The sequence below is a fragment of the Aquarana catesbeiana genome, linkage group LG10 (assembly GCF_042186555.1).
Source record: "Aquarana catesbeiana isolate 2022-GZ linkage group LG10, ASM4218655v1, whole genome shotgun sequence".
Lineage (NCBI taxonomy): Eukaryota > Metazoa > Chordata > Amphibia > Anura > Ranidae > Aquarana > Aquarana catesbeiana.
This window is the reverse complement of record NC_133333.1, coordinates 226,827,210-226,843,781: the sequence shown is the minus strand read 5'-3', so window position 1 is coordinate 226,843,781 and position 16,572 is coordinate 226,827,210. Positions and strand designations below refer to the sequence as shown.

The 16,572-nt window shown below is 43.4% G+C and overlaps 1 protein-coding gene across 2 annotated transcripts in view; it reads left to right on the top strand.

Annotated features, from left to right (window-relative positions):
• The window catches only part of LOC141111247 (uncharacterized), a 59,838-nt gene extending 43,519 nt beyond the window's left edge, over positions 1-16,319 (top strand). The window contains exons 10-12 of one of the 2 annotated variants that reach the window (XM_073603388.1): positions 3,213-3,293; positions 6,249-6,601; positions 14,246-16,319. In XM_073603388.1, coding sequence (XP_073459489.1) covers positions 3,213-3,293; positions 6,249-6,601; positions 14,246-14,441 — 630 coding nt within the window. In that variant the 3' untranslated portion in view covers positions 14,442-16,319. Of the gene's footprint in view, positions 1-3,212; positions 3,294-6,248; positions 6,602-14,245 lie in introns of those variants that run through there. The other variant, XM_073603390.1, reaches the window with a different exon arrangement.
• The last annotated feature ends 253 nt before the right edge of the window (positions 16,320-16,572 follow it).

Sequence of the window (16,572 nt, the reverse complement as noted above, 5' to 3'; positions counted from 1 at the left end):
GCATATATATACCTCCCAACATCAAATACATTTCCTAAAAAAAATTGTGCAAATAAGCAAAAAACACAGTGCAAATGAATCGGTATGAACTGAACATACCATATAGTATATAGTAAATTTATTACCATGCTCACAATTCTCATAAAAAAAAATACATAAACATACATAAACATGAAATAAAGTCCAAATCTGTGAATAAAAAACGTGACTAAAAAAAATATATATTAATATATGTAAAGTCTTTGAATCTGATGAGTAAACAACAAAGATGCTGCTGTAAAATCTTTAAATCTGATGCTGCAAATTCACACAGGCAATCGGTGTTCGTTTTTCACTCGTGCTCCCCCCTATGTGATTACACTCACCAGCTGGATCTCCCCACTCAAGCGGTAGTGCGCATTCACAAAGGTATGTGGATCTCCCAGTGGTTTCCTCGATCACAGCGGTACCATGTAGGGACAATAAGAAGCCTCCATTGCGTAATTCCGTAAACTGTTTTATTTAATATTGAATATTGCACTTGCAGCAGGTAAAAAACATCAAGCATAAAAAAAACAGGAAGTCTGGAGCTCGCTGCGCTGCACAGACCCAAACTGGATGTGACGTAATGACGCTCCTAGCTTCACCTTATGTGTTTCGTCATCAAGACTTCAGTAGAGTGGCTTCTGATGACGTCTTGATTCCTGTGTGGAATTTGGGAATTTGCAGCACCTTTTTGTTTACTCATCAGATTCAAAGACTTATATATATATATATATATGTATATATATATATATATATATATATATATATATATATTATATATATTTTTTTTTTTATTTACTTTAGAAAAAGAAAAGTTACATAACAGAGCCTCTGGGCATTCCCCGACTCAAAGTGCATAAAAACATTAGGCAAGGCATGTCCTACCTTAATTACTGGCCAAGACTAGTTAAACAAGTTGAACAATAACAAAACAACCCCGTAGCTTGCTGATAAAAAATAACAGGATAAGTGTAATGCTTAGCAATTTACATAGAAATGTGATATACGACAGGTATCTCCCGAAAAAATGGTCTACGACAAGTGGGCGGCTATAGGCACGTGGCTAGTCAGAATACACCCCAGGGGGGAGCAATCAGAGGAGCCATCATCTCATCTGTGAGATCGAATCAGACAGATAGTCCTACAGGGTCGTCTTGTTCTACAGTTGTTGTTTCGGACTCAAGCCATATGTTCCAGACCTTTTGAAATTTTAGGGGGCATCCTCTATTAGAGTATGTGTCTTTATATAAGGGTACCGTAAGGTTGACTAATGATTTCAAATATATTTATTTTTAATCACGTTTTTTATTCACGGATTTTCACCAGTGGACTTTATTAATTTCATGTTTATTTATGTAATATATGAATTGTGAGCTCTGTGAAATAATGTACTATATACTATATGGTATGTTCAGCTCATAGCAGTTCATTTGCACTGTGTTTTTTGGCTTATTTGCACAATTTTTTAGGAAATGTACTTGATACTGGAGGTATATGCACATATTGGGGGTTATTTACGAAAGGCAAATCCACTTTGCACTGAAAGTGCACTTGGAAGTGCAGTCACTCTAAATCTAAGAGGTAGATCTGAAATGAGTGGAGGCTGATTTTATCATCCAATCATGTGCAAGCTAAAATGCTGTGTTTTTTTTTTTTTTTATTTTCCTTGCATGCCCCCCTCGGATTAACAGCGACTTTACTACCAAGTGCACTTGCAGTGCAAAGTGGATTTTCCTTTAGTAAATAACCCCCATTGTATTTTTGCACACCTGATGTAATTTATGCCTATTTTTATTTTTTGCTCAATATTATTTATCCATTAGCAGCGCCATAACCACTCTTTAATCCCATTTCTCTTTATGATTTGAATGTTACTTGATTTACCACATTTCCTTAGACTGTTTAATATATATTGTGCAATTCAAGTAAATGTATTATTCTTTGTATATTACACCCGGAATCATCAGCCATCCGCTAGTAAAAGTAATCTTTAGCGCTCTCTCAAAACAAGCAAACAAAAACAGCTTTATTCAGCAAAAGTAAAGGCAAACAGTCCCTAATTGTGGTATCATTTAAGACCACATAAAGGCTCGCCGCCAGAATACAAGTCCCATGCGTGGGTTTAGGGTTCCCATCTGTTTTGGGGCACCACAAAGGCCGCAGGAGCTCAGCAAACAAGTGTCTCAGTCACCAGACAGTCCACACTTGCTCATATCTGTGAATTAATTCACTCGACCTCACTAACAGATGCTGACTCCTGCCTGTTCTCTTTCAGGCCTCCCCTGCAGGTTAATAACCCCTTTTTTGGGACCAGGAACCCTGTAGTCAGAATTTGGAAGCTTTTTCCCACCCAAAGTCTCTCTCTGAGTCTCCGAATTCTGGGTCACAAATGAGGACTTGCCAATCCCAGAGATTACTGTAAATCAGTCCTATGCACTCTGACCGGACTACCCTGGAACCCCTCACCCTTCATGGGTGAGAACCCCTGAGTACTCTAAATGTGTTCCCATCATCCCCTTAAAAGTAACACAATCCAAATAGCGGGGACACATATCTCCCGTTAAGGACCCCTCCCTGGTATCCTGTACAATTTAATACAGCTTAGGTGTTCATTTGTGTTTTTTTGTTTTTTTGTTTTTTTTATCTGTCTCAGATGCTTTCAAATTGTATATCCAGCTAAAACCATTTTTTTCTGTTTTGTACAGCATTCAGTTAAAACCCCGTCTGTTATTTTTACTGTACGTATCTTTTTGGGGAGGTTTCTTTCACTGTTTTAGTGACTTTGCAAACTATGGCAGGAAGTGAAATATTTAGTGTGGACAGCAATTCAAAAATCTAAGGTCCCGGCCTACCCCTACACTAATAGTCATTTTATTGCCATTATGTCCCTATGAGAGATGTTTCCCTTCTTTACCTGTCCTAAAACGTCATGGACTGAGGGCGAAGGACAGGCCAGACTTTGTAATTGACCACCTAGTGAGATGTCCGTTACAGCCAATGGCAGTGAAGCACTGTATTTGTAGGGAGCAGGAGCCCACCAGAGGTTCCTTTGGCCAATCCGAGCATGCGCTTGTGACACATGTCAGTCTTCTGGGTTGAAATTGATATTGCATGTCCTTTCGCATGCCTTAGTTTGCTATAGGTAGTGTACACCGATATAAACGTTTGATGTTTTTTCTGCCTTTTAGCTGTTAGTAGAAGCAAAGAAGAGACGAAGTGGTCCTCAAGTCCATGGGGATATCCTGAGCTTGGAAGAAAGGGAAGCAAGGGTAGGTGCATTTGGAAGGTCACACAAAGTATTAAACCATTTTTACAGACTCACACCGGGGTCAATTTACTAAAACTGGAGAATGCAAAATCTGGTGCAGCTGTGCACGGTAGCCAATCAGCTTCTAACTTCAGCTTGTTTAATTACGTTTTGACAATAAAACCTGCAAGCTGATTGGTTTCTATGCAGAGCTGCATCATATTTTGCATGCTCCAGTTTTAGTAAATCAACCCCACTGTGTATACACTTTATTACCAAAAGTATTGGGACACCTGCCTTTACACGCACATGAAATTTAATGGCATCCCAGTCTTAGTCCGTAGGGTTCAATATTGAGTTGGCCCACCCTTGTTTTGTGCACTGGTCCAAATCATTTGGTGGAGGGGGGATTATGGTGTGGGGTTGTTTTTCAGGGCTTGGGCTTGGCCTCTTAGTTCCAGTGATGGAACCACAGCTATGAGGAAAGATTAGAGGAACTGAATTTATTCACTCTTGAGAGGAGGAGAATAAGGGGGGATATGATCAACATGTTCAAATATATAAGGGGTCCATATAGTGAACTTGGTGTTGAGTTATTCACTTTACGGTCAACCCAGAGGACACGGGGCACTCTTTACGACTGGAGGAAAAAAGATTTCATCTCCAAATACGGAAAGGTTTCTTCACAGTAAGAGCTGTGAAAATGTGGAATAGACTCCCTGCAGAGGTGGTTCTGGCCAGCTCAGTAGATTGCTTTAAGAAAGGCCTGGATACTTTCCTAAATGTACAGAATATAACTGAGTACTAACATTTATAGGTAAAGTTGATCCAAGGAAAATCCGATTGCCTATTGGGGGATCAGGAAGGATTTTTTTCCCCTGCTGTAGCAAATTGGAGCATGCTCTGCTGTGGTTTTTTGCCTTCCTCTGGATCAACTGTGGGTATAGAATTGGGTCTATTGGATTGTACAATATTTTTTTTTTTGTTTTTTTTGTTTTTTTTTTTTTTTTTTTTTTTGGTTGAACTGGATGGACTTGTGTCTTTTTTCAACCTGACTAACTATGTAAACTCTTAAGGCGTCATCATACCAAGACATTTTGGACAATTTCATGATCCCAACTTTGTGGGAACAGTTTGGGGATGGCCCCTTCCTGTTCCAACATGACTGCCCACCAGTGCACAAAGCAAGGACATGGATGAGTGAGTTTGGAGCGGAGGAACTTGACTGGCCTACACAGAGTCCTGACCTCAACCCGATAGAACACCTTTGGGATGAGTTAGGCCCTGTACACACGATCGGACATTCCGACAACAAAATCCATGGATTTTTTCAGATGGATGTTGGCTCAAACTTGTCTTGCATACACACGGTCGCACAAAGTTGTCGGAAAATCTGATCGTTCTGAACGCGGTGATGTAAAACACGTACGTCGGGACTATAAACGGAGCAGTAGCCAATAGCTTTCGTCTCTTAATTTATTCTGAGCATACGTGGCACTTTGTGCGTTAGATTTGTGTACACACGATCGGAATTAACCGATCAGATTTTATTGTCGGAAAATTTTATAGCCTGCTCTCAAACTTTGTGTGTCGGAAATTCTGACGGAAAATGTCTGATTGAGCCCACACGCGATTGGAATTTCCGACAACACAATCCGATCGCACTTTTTCCGTCGGAAAATTTGACCGTGTGTACAGGGCATTAGAGTGGAGACTGTGAGCCAGGCGTTCTCATCCAACATCAGTGCCTGACCTCACACATACGCTTCTGGAAGAATGGTCAAACATTCCCATAGACACACTCCTAAACCTTGTGTGCAGCCTTCCCAGAAGAGGTGAAGCTGTTATAGGTGCAAAGGGTGGGCCAACTCAATATTGAACCCTACAGACTAAGACTGGGATGCCATTAAAGTTCATGTGTGTGTAAAGGCAGGCGTCCCAATACTTTTGGTAATATAGTTTTTTTAGATTGTAAGTTCTAACGAGCAGGGCCCTCTGATTCCTCTTGTACCAAATTGTAATGTAACTGTAATGTCTACCCTCATGTTGTAAAGCGCTGCGCAAACTGTTGGCGCTATATAAAACCTGTATAATAATATAGTGTATGTTTGCCTATGTATACAAGGCATTTCCCTGTTCTGCCTAGCAACATGACAGAGATCTACTGCTCCCTGTCATCTGGAGCAGTGATCTCTGTAATGTTCTAGTGAGACAATCCCCCCTACAGTTAGAATCACTCCCTAGGACACACTTAACCCCTTGATCGCCCCCCTAGTGTTTAACCCCCTTCCCTGCCAGTGTCATTTACACAGTAATCGGTGCATTTTTATAGCACTGATCGCTGTATAAATGACAGTGGTTCCAAAATAATGTCAAAAGTGTCCGATGTGTCCGCCATAATGTCGCAGTCACGATAAAAATTGCAGATCGCCGCTATTACAAATAAAAAAATGAATAAAAATGCCATAAATCTATCCCTTATTTTGTAGATGCTATAACTTTTGCGCAAACCAATCAATATACATTTATTGGGATTTTTTTTTTACCAAAAATTTATAGAAGAATACATATCAGCCTAAACTGAGAAAGAAATGTATTTTTTTAATATATTTTTGGGGGATATTTATTATAGCAAAAAGTAAAAAATATTACTTTTTTTTCAAAATTGTCGCTCTTTTTTTTTTTTGTTTAGAGCCCAAAAAATAAAAACCGCAGAGGTGATCAAATACCACCAAAAGAAAGCTCTATTTGTGGGGAAAAGAGAACACCAATTTTGTTTGGGTACAGCGTTGCACGACCGCGCAATTGTCAGTTACATCTTCGCAGTGCCGAATCGCAAAAAGTGTTCTGGTCAGGAAGGGGGTAAATCCTTCCGGGGCTGAAGTGGTTAGCCGCGGCCAGCGGTCAACATAGTCTGTGTGTAAATGAGCCCTATTGCTTCCTCGCAAACTAAAGCGTTTTGTTTTCCTTCTCACAGCGGCTCAGAGTTCTGGAGGGCAACATAAAACCATTCCTACAACAAACCGGTTTTACATTTGAACCTATAAGGACTGCTTCAGATATAAAAGTACTAAGTGCAGATGTGCCTGGGATAAGGAAAGATATTGAGAACACGGACTGGTGTAAATGTGGTCACTGTTGTCAGATGTCCACAGTGGAAGAGTCTGTGTGCTGCCATGAGATTTCCGGGATGGACTACCCGCTGAACGATGATTGTATCACCCTGCACCCGGACTTCCGGAAATTGTGTCTGGAAAAGGATCGCCTGGACTTCCTGTACCGCTTTCTAGGTCGGATGAAGAGAAGAAATGACATTCCATGCTATCTCCAGTAAGTATGATATATATACTGTAATGCCCCGTACACACGATCGGACTTTCCGACGGGAAATGTTGGATGTGAGCTTGTTGGCTGAAAGTCCGACCATGTGTAGGCTCCATCGAACATTTGTTGTCGGCTAGCAGGTTCTGAAATTTTCCGATCGTGTGTACAGAAGTCCGTCGCACAAAAGTTCACGCCTGCTCGGAATCATAATTGTTGGTCAACATTTGTGTGACCGTGTGTATGAAAGACAAGTTGGAGCCAACAACCTTCAAACAAGATTCCACGTTTGTGTTGTCGGAAGGTCCGATCATGTGTACGGGGCATTAGATGGTATCTAGATTTGTTGATTTGAAACATTATAACTGCCTGTCCCCCCACTACATGATGAAGTCTTACCCTCAGGCTTTCACGTCACTAGTGTGTTCTTACAGCTCTGAAGAGATTAGTGACATAACAGATATCTAATGGAACCATAGTGAGAAGGCCCAGTCATCTGAAATACCCAGAAGTGAGTTGAGTTTGAGTCCGCAGTGGTGGAACTGGTATTATTAATATACACCGATCAGCTATACCGTTATGACCACCCACCTAATATCTAATAGTATCTCCTTTTTACAAGCAAAACAGCCCTAACCTGTTGGGGCGTGGACTGTAGTACACCACTGAAGGTATGCTGTGGTATCTGGCTCCAATCCGTCAGTAGCAGATCTTTGACTTCTTCCTATAGTGCATCTTGGTGCCATCTCTTCTCCAGATAAGCGGTGCACACACACACCCAGCCATCCACATGATGTGAAAGAAAAACATCAGACCAGGCCACCATCTTCCATTGTTCCAAGGCCAACTTTTGATGCTCAGTGCCTAGTGGCGACGCTGGAGGAGGGGGGTGGGGGGTGCAGGCCACACCCGGGTGACACCTGTCAGAGGGGTGACACCCGTGGGTAGCGACACCGCTAACACCGCCCGCTGCCCTACACTGATTTGAGCCTCTCGGGTCTCGCGGCTGGGTTCCTCAGCGGAGCGGACCAAAGCTGCCCCCCCTCCTCTCTGTTTACATCCATACAGAAGGAGGAAGAGCCCGAGAGACACACACTGCTGTGTATATCCGTCCACAATGTTCTGAGGTCTGTACACTTTACTATATGTAGATGGACATGTGCACAGGGGGGTCTATACTGAGGGGGGTGTCTATAAAGATGGAGGGGTCTGCACTGAGGGGGGTGTCTATACTGATGGGGGAGGTCTGCACTGATGGGGGAATCTGTGCTGGGGGGTGTCTATACTGATAGGTGGGTCTGCACTGATGGGGGGTCTGCACTGAGGGGGGTGTCTTTACTGATGAGGGTGGTCTGCACTGAGGGGGGGTGTCTATACCGATGGGGGGTCTGTACTGATTGAGGGGGGTGTCTATACTGATGGGGGGGATCTGCACTGAGGGGGGTCTATACTGATGGAGGGGGGGTCTCTACCGAGGGAGGGGGTCAGTACTTAGTGGGGGGGTCTCTGAGGAGAGGGGGTCAATGCTGAGGAAAGTGTGTCTGTGCTTAGTGAGGAGGGGTCTATACTCATGGATTGGGGGTCTTTACTGAGGAAGGGGGGTCTGTACTTAATGGGGGGCCTATACTGAGAGAGAGGGGTCTGTAGTTAGTGGAAGGGGATACTATAGTTGGTGAAGGGGGGTGACACCCATTTTTTCCACACCGGGTGGCACCAACCCTAGTGACGCCACTGTCCGTGCCCATTGTAGGCAGTTTTGGCTGTGGAAATGGATCAGCATGGGCACCCTGACCGGTCTACGGCTACACAGCCCCATACACAACAAACTGCCATGCCCTGTGTGTTCGACACCTTTCTATCAGAACCAGCATGAACTTTTTCAACAATCTGAGCTCCAGTAGCTCTTCTGTTGGATTTGGACTACATGGGCCAACCTTCACTCCCCATGTGCACCAATGAGCCTTGGCCACCCATGACTCTGTCGCTGGTTCACTGGCTTTCCTTCCTTGGACCACTTTTGGTTGGCCCTGACCACTGTAGACTGGGAACATCCCACAAGAGCTACAGTTTTGAACGACCCAGTCGTCCAGCCTTAATATGTTGGCCCTTGTCAAAGTGGCTCAAATCCTTATGCTTGCCCATTTTTTCTGCTTTCAACTATTCAGCTTCAGGGTCAACATGTTCACCTGCTGCCTAAGTTATTCCACTGACTTTAAGAAGCCATTGTAACAAGATAATTGTTCACTTTACCTGTCAGTGGTCATAATGTTATGGCTGATCAGTGTACTTCTACAGGCTGCTTTTCTTCTTTTTTTAAATTGAAAAGTTGAAATTTTTTGCTTGAAGGCTGGTACAGATGAGTAAATACAACATGTTTCAATATGCAATTGCTTATATTTGGGATCGTTTGATACAATTTTGAGATTCTTTAGGGTTCCTCCACATATGTATCTGGCCTGCTTTCAGCTGTCTTTGCATTTTCATTGATTTGTATAGAGAAAAAAGCAGTTGTGGTGGGAACACAAGACTGTATACACAGGCTCTAATGCAAATCTGTTCTTTTCACATTGACTGCAAATTAACATCATCCAAAGAAAGAGGTCACACACCGCAATATTTGTAAATTCCCCGAAACGGTATTGCTCAAGACAAGCAAAAGAGGGCACTCCACCACCTAGCTCCTCTGATATGTTTCCCTACTCGGGCTAAGGCTCCATTCACGCTTTGGACACCAAAGTTGCATGACAAGTCGTTTCCCGTGTTTTCCAATGATATCCATTCATATATGTGCAACTTAAAGTTGCAGCGGCTTAAAAGAAGTTCATGCACAACTTTAGTCTGACTTTCATGCAACTTGAGATATATAGACTTCAATGTTAACCCTCAAAAGTTGCATAAGGGCTGTACCTGAATGTTATGCAATGCAACAGTTGTGCAATAGTTGTCCATTATCACTGGTCAAAGCCAAAGTCGTATCCAAGTTGCACCCAACAAAAGTTGCGTCAAAGTTGCACTCTATAGTCAGTACAACTTTGGAGTCGTACAAGCGTGAATGGAGCCTTAAGCCCCATACACACTATTTTTGATGATTTGCAGATTTTTGTCTTCAGATTTACCAAAACCATGTAGTGCAAGGGCCTGCCTGATAGCATACAAATTGAAACTCTAATGCCGCGTACACGTGATCAGAATTTCCAACAACAAATGTTCGATGTGAACTTGTTGTCGGAAATTCCGACCGTGTGTAGGCTCCATCGGACATTTTTTGTCGCAATTTCCGAGAACAAAAATTTGAGAGCTGGTTCTCAAATTTTCCGACAACAAAATCAATTTTCGGAAATTCTGATCGTGTGTACACAATTCCGACGCACAAAATTCCACTCATGCTCGGAATCAAGCAGAAGTCCCACACTGGCTATTGAACTTAATTTTTCTCGGCTCGTTGTACGTCACCGTGTTCTTAACGTTCGGAATGTCCAACAACATTTGTATGACCGTGTGTATGGAAGACCAGATTGAGCCAACATCTGTCAGAAATAAATCAAGGATTTTGTTGTCGGAATGTCCGATCGTGTGTACGCGGCATTAAAGTTTAACCTCATATTATATGGTTTTGGTAAATCTGAAGACAAAAATCTGCAGAAAATCTAATAGTGTGTATGGGGCCTTAGTGATAGGTAGGTAAAACTTCTTCACAGGCCACTCCTGTTTCTCTTTAAAGTTACAAAGTCCATAACATATAACCAAGAACTTTGGTTTGGCCCATGGGCATCCCCAAGGGGGGGCAAAGGGGGTCAAGTGCCGCTCCCCCCCTGGAATTGGGGATCAGCAGGCTGTCTACCCTGGGACTGCTTTGAGCTGTGGCTACAGCGGCGCCCAGGGCCGATCTAATTGCAGCATCCTCCCCTCCCTCTCAGTGGCATAGCTAGGGAGGTGTGGCCTCCTGGGTGACACCAGGCTCAGACTGGCACCGCTGCTCCCTCATTCCCTTCCGGCCGTTTCGGGATCTTCTCAGCTGCGCGTGATGGGAGAGGGGAGGAGGGAGTGACTTGTGAGTTAGAGACTGAGATGCCCTAGGTGCAGCTGTATAACACGCCGCAATCTTATCTAACTCCTCGCTGGCTGCACCCGCCTCCTCTGACGTTTTAAGTACACAGGTCGGGAGGAAGAGCTGAAGAGGAGGAAGAGGGACACCGCGCTACATCACCTGCCCAGGGACAAGGTATGTGAAACAACACAAGTATTGCACTGCAGAGGAGGGTACATGATGATTGGGGGGGGGGGACAAGTCAGGTAACATCCATGCTGCCAGGAGTAATTTTAGGGAGGGGAGGGGAGGGGGGATTGAGGATGTGCTAGGGGGTGCTTTATTTTGAGTAAGAAATTACTTGTGCTGGAAGTAGACGGAGGGGTGCAGATTTGAAGTTTAACCCCCCCCAGCACAATTCTTCTCCCCTCCCAAAGCACCCCCTAGCACATACCCTCTAACCCCTCCCCCCCCAAATCAAAGATCCCATCCAGGTCCATCCAACACCTCGAATCCCATCCCGGCTCCATCCAACACCTCGATTCCCATCCCGGCTCCATCCAACACCTCGAATCCCATCCCGGCTTCATCCAATCCCAGCTACTTCCAAAACCCTGATTCAATCCTGGCTCCATCCCCCACCCAAACCTATCCCAGCTCCATTCATTCCCATGATCCCATCTCAGCTCCATCCATCCCCCCAATCCCATCCCGGGTCCATCCATTGTGGCAGGTTAAGGGGGAGAGCCACACCGACGCACTAGCCTGATTAGTATTGATGGGCACAGGGTGAGTCTGCATTGATGGGCACAAGGTGAGGCTGCATTTTTGGGCACAGTGAGGCAGTATTGATGGGCACTGGTGAATCTGCATTGATGGGTACAGTGAGGCTGCATTGATGGGCACTGATGAGGCTCCATTTGGTGGGCACTGATGAGGCTCCATTTGGTGGGCACTGATGAGGCTCCATTTGGTGGGCACTGATGAGGCTGCATTTGATGGGCACAGGTAGGCTGCATTTGATGGGCGCTGGTAGGCTGCATTTGGGCACTGATAAGGCTGCATTTGATGGGCACTGGTGAGGCTGCATTTAATTGTGACAGCAAGCGTGTGAAGAAGATCCCTGGCCTGCTGTCACAGCGGGGGTGCGGGGGAAGCTGCAGCAGTAACATGTTACACCCTGAATATGGGTGTAACATGTTATGAAAGGTGAACTTATCCTTTAAGATAGGATATGATCCCAACATACAAGTCTTTGAATAGTGACACAAGCATTGGGAGAAGACTATTTAATCTAAGGTCTCTAAAAAAGACATGTGGCTACACAATGAATTTGGACAAGATACATTATACTACCAAAAGTATTGGGACACCTGCCTTTACATGAACTTTAATGACATCCCAGTCTTACTCCATAGGGTTCAATATTGAGTTGGCCCACCCTTTGCAGCTATAACAGCTTCAACTCTTCTGGGAAGGCTGTCCACAAGGTTTAGGAGTGTGTCTATGGGAATATTTGACCATTCCTCCAGAAGTGCATTTGTGAGGTCAGGCACTGATGTTGGATGAGAAGGCCTGGTTCACAGTCGCTGCTCTAATTCATTCCAAAGGTGTTCTATCTGGTTGAGGTCAGGACTCTGTGCAGGCCAGTCAAGTTCCTCCATCCCAAACTCGCTCATTTATGTCTTTATTGACCTTGCTTTGTGCACTGGTGCTCAGTCATGTTGGAACACAAAGGGACCATCCCCAAACTGTTCCCACAAAGTTGGGAGCATGAAATTGTCCAAAATGTCTTGGTATGCTGGCGCCTTAAGAGTTAGAACTGAGGGGCCAAGCCCAACCACTGAAAAACAACCCCACACCATAATCCCCCTCCACCAAATGATTTGGACCAGTGCACAAAGCAAGGTCCATAAAGACATGGATGAGCGAGTTTGGAGTGGAGGAGCTTGACTGGCCTGCAGAGAGTCCTGACCTCAACTCAATAGAATACCTTTGGGGTGAATTAAAGCGGAGACTGTGAGCCAGGCCTTCTTGTCCACATCAGTGCCTGACCTTACAAATGTGCTTCTGGAAGAATGGTCAAACATTCCCATAGACACACTCCTAAACCTTGTGGACAGCCTTCCCAGAAGAGTTGAAGCTGTTATAGCTGCAAAGGGTGGGCCAACTCAATATTGAACCCTACGAACTAAGACTGGGATGTCATTAAAGTTCCCGTGTGTGCAGGCAGGCGTCCCAATTCTTTTGGTAATATAGTGTAACTTCATTCTCAAACTGTAAAAGGAGTTCTTTATTGTTATGCCCCGTACACACGGTTGGATTTTCCGATGGAAAATGTCCGATCGGAGCGTGTTGTCGGAAATTCCGACCGTGTGTGGGCTCCATCGGACATTTTCCGACACACAAAGTTGGAGAGCAGGCTATAAAATTTTCCGACAACAAAATCCGTTGTTGGAAATTCCGATCGTGTGTACACAAATCCGACACACAAAGTGCCACGCATGCTCAGAATAAACAAAGAGATGAAAGCTATTGGCCACTGCCCTGTTTATAGTCCCGACGTATGTGTTTTACGTCACTGCGTTTAGAACGATCGGATTTTCCGACAACTTTGTGTGACCGTGTGTATGCAAGACAAGTTTGAGCCAACATCCGTCGGAAAAAATCCATGGATTTTGTTGTCGGAATGTCCGAACAAAGTCCGACCGTGTGTACGCCCTATTAGAGTGGTAAGCATGCGGAACTCCCTGCCACAATTGGTGGTGTCGGCAGAGAGTGTAGAGATACATTCAGAAACTTTATATGGAAAATAGTAGACACACACCCTCAGGTTAAATGGATGGACTGGTGTCTTTATTCAACCTTACCAACGATGTAACTATAATAAAAACAAAGAGTAAGGCCAACATTTTGGAAAAATATGATACCGAGGAATGGACACCCCTTATATACTGTATGTCATACATATAGATGGCCAAATGTACTCAAACAGGTGCAAATCTAAAAAATAACAGGTTGGCTTTAGAGCAAGGGAGGGAATAAACACCTACATTCCTTTTCTCTTTCCCTCGACTCGGAAAACCAACCTACCTTGAAGCGTTTCACCACTCCTGGTTTGCCCATAAGGATGGGGGGAAGTCCTATCGTTGTGGGCAAGCCAGGAGTGATGAAACGTTTCAAGGAAGGTTGGTTTGTGGGTGGAGACATTGTATGCAGACATTTTTCTGACTATTAATAAATACGGAAAGAGGAGCCAAGTTTGGAGTGCAGCTGATATACTTCTTCATTGATGGAGGGTGGAGACCGGCTACAGCAGCCAACATCTGGGTTGTCCATACATGATAAGTGGAGCAAGTCTTGAAGGACGCTTTTTCAGTTCAAGTTTGGACACGACTGAACACAAGGGAAAAAGAAACCTAATTAAAAATAAAGATAATTTCGTAAGGGAAAAATCTCACACAGTGGTGGGGATACGCTTTAAATGGTACTCGTTTATAAAAGTGGGGTAAATTGTAAATGATCTACATCTTGTATTTATAGTTTTTTGTGTGTGTTTTTTTGTAACTTTTGTTATTACAATATATTACTCTTAAGCTGTTCTAATGCTTTTATGTTTTTTCCAGCAAGCTACGCCGTATGTCATACAGGGCCTTTGTAGTGTGGGCTCATGGTTTCCTGGACAAGCGCGACTGCAAACCTGTCCCAGCTTGTGTGGTGAAAGTCGTACAAGACCTTCTACCCTATCCGGAGGAGCTAAATGTCGGCTATATGAAGATTTATGATTACCCAGCAGCCATAATGGCTTTGGATCATATTTGATATATATTGGTAGTTTTATAAGTGTTATATGTATGTATATATATTTTTTTTTTACTTCATTAAATACTTTGCTTCTGTCTGGTAAAAGAAGACCTTTTAACCACTTAAGGACCGAGCCTCTTTTTTAGATTTGTTGTTTACAAGTTAAAAACATTTTTTTTGCTAGAAAATTATTTAGAACCCCCAAACATTATAAATTTATTTTTCTAAAACCGTAGAGAAAAAAATGGCGGTCGTTGCAATACTTTCTGTCACACCGTATTTGCGCAGCGGTCTTACAAGTGCACTTTTTAAAAAACAAAATACACATTTTTGAATTAAAAATAAGACAACAGTAAAGTTAGCCCAATTTTTTTTTTATATTGTGAAAGATAATGTTACGCCGAGTAAATTGATATGCAACATGTCACGCTTCAAAATTGCGCCCACTCGTGGAATGGCGACAAACTTTTACCCTTAAAAATCTCCATAGGTGACGTTTAAAAAAAAAATTCTACAGGTTGCATGTTTTGCGTTACAGAGGAGGTCTAGGGCTCGAATTATTGCTCTTGTTCTACCGATCGCGGCGATACCTCACATGTGTGGTTTGAACACCATTTTCATATGCAGGCGCTACTCACGTATGCGTTCGCTTCTGCACACGAGCTCGGTGGGACAGGCGGTGTTTAAAATTTTTTATTTTTTTTTCCTATTTTACCTTTTATTTTTTATTCTTACACTTTTTTAAAAAAGGAAAAAAATTGTGTCACTTTTATTCCTATTACAAGGAATGTAAACATCCATTGTAATAGAAAAAAGCATTATAGGACCTCTTAAATATGAGATTTGGGGTCAAAAAGACCTCAGATCTCATATTTTCACTAAAATGCAATTAAAAAAAAAAAATGTTGTCATTTAAAAAGATGAAAAAAAAAATGGCCCTTTAAGAGCTATGCGCGGAAGTGACGTTTTGATGTCGATTCCGCCCTGCAGTGTCATGGAGACTGGTAGGGGCCATCTTCCCCTCACTCGTCTGCACAGCCGTGAGAAGGACCGGATCACCTCCGTCGCTGCCGACGGCTCTGGTAAGCGGCAGAGGGCACCGGATCGGGGCAGGAGGGGGGGGGGGGCCCTCTCCTGCCACCAATAATAGTGATCTTGCGGCGCATCCGCCGCAGAGACCACATTTATCTTGTACCAGACCACCGGCCGAAGAAAAGGATACCGGGGTTATGGCAGCTAGCTGCTGCCATAACAACGATATCCGTCCTCAAAGTGACGTACATCGGCGTGCGGTGGTTCCTTGAACTTAAATAGCATGGGCTTGATTTACTAAAACTGGAGAGTGCAAAATCTGGTGCAACTTTGCACAGAAACCATTTTTTATTTTTTTTTTGTCAAAGTTTAATTGAACAAGCTGAAGTTAGAGGATATTTGTGCCTTGCAGCTCTGAACTTGACTTCAAACTTAGGACACTAAGCAAAACACGCTTCCCTTCATCAGGGCTCAGTAATGTTTGCAAGTGTTTTAACTGGGCTCAGAGAAGCAGATGTCAGCGAAACCTTAAAGTGGAACTTTAGTCACAAAATGAACTCCTGCTAGATAACTTCAGGCTCCTTTTGTAGGTATAGCTATGTAAAACATTAAAAATAATTGCCTATACTGTTTATAATGCAGTAATACACTGTCTTGCCCTGCTCTGCACATGCTCAGTTGCTCTCTATTTTTAGGCATTGCTGAGTTTGTTGAGGCCGATCTGCTGACAAATAAAGTAATATAGTGCAGCGCTGATGAAGGTGAAATAAACAATAAAATTATCCCAATATAAAGTGAATATGATAAATGAATGTGCAAAACATAAATACACAACAATAAAATAACACAGCAATAATGATAAAATTGCATAAACCAGCAGTGTTCATGCATATAAAGTGCATAATGTCCATATATGACATCAAATATGGTGACTGTGAATCTGTGTGAACTGGTTGGCTGTAGATAATCCACCACCGTAAGGAAAGAGGCTTACCAGACAGGTTGAACCCAACTAGGCGTATGCCTGATGAGTCAACCAAGCTTTTGATGTAACCCACCCAAGGAGGTACAGCAACCACGACTTCCAAAATAAACCAAATCAGGTAGGGTCCTGTGA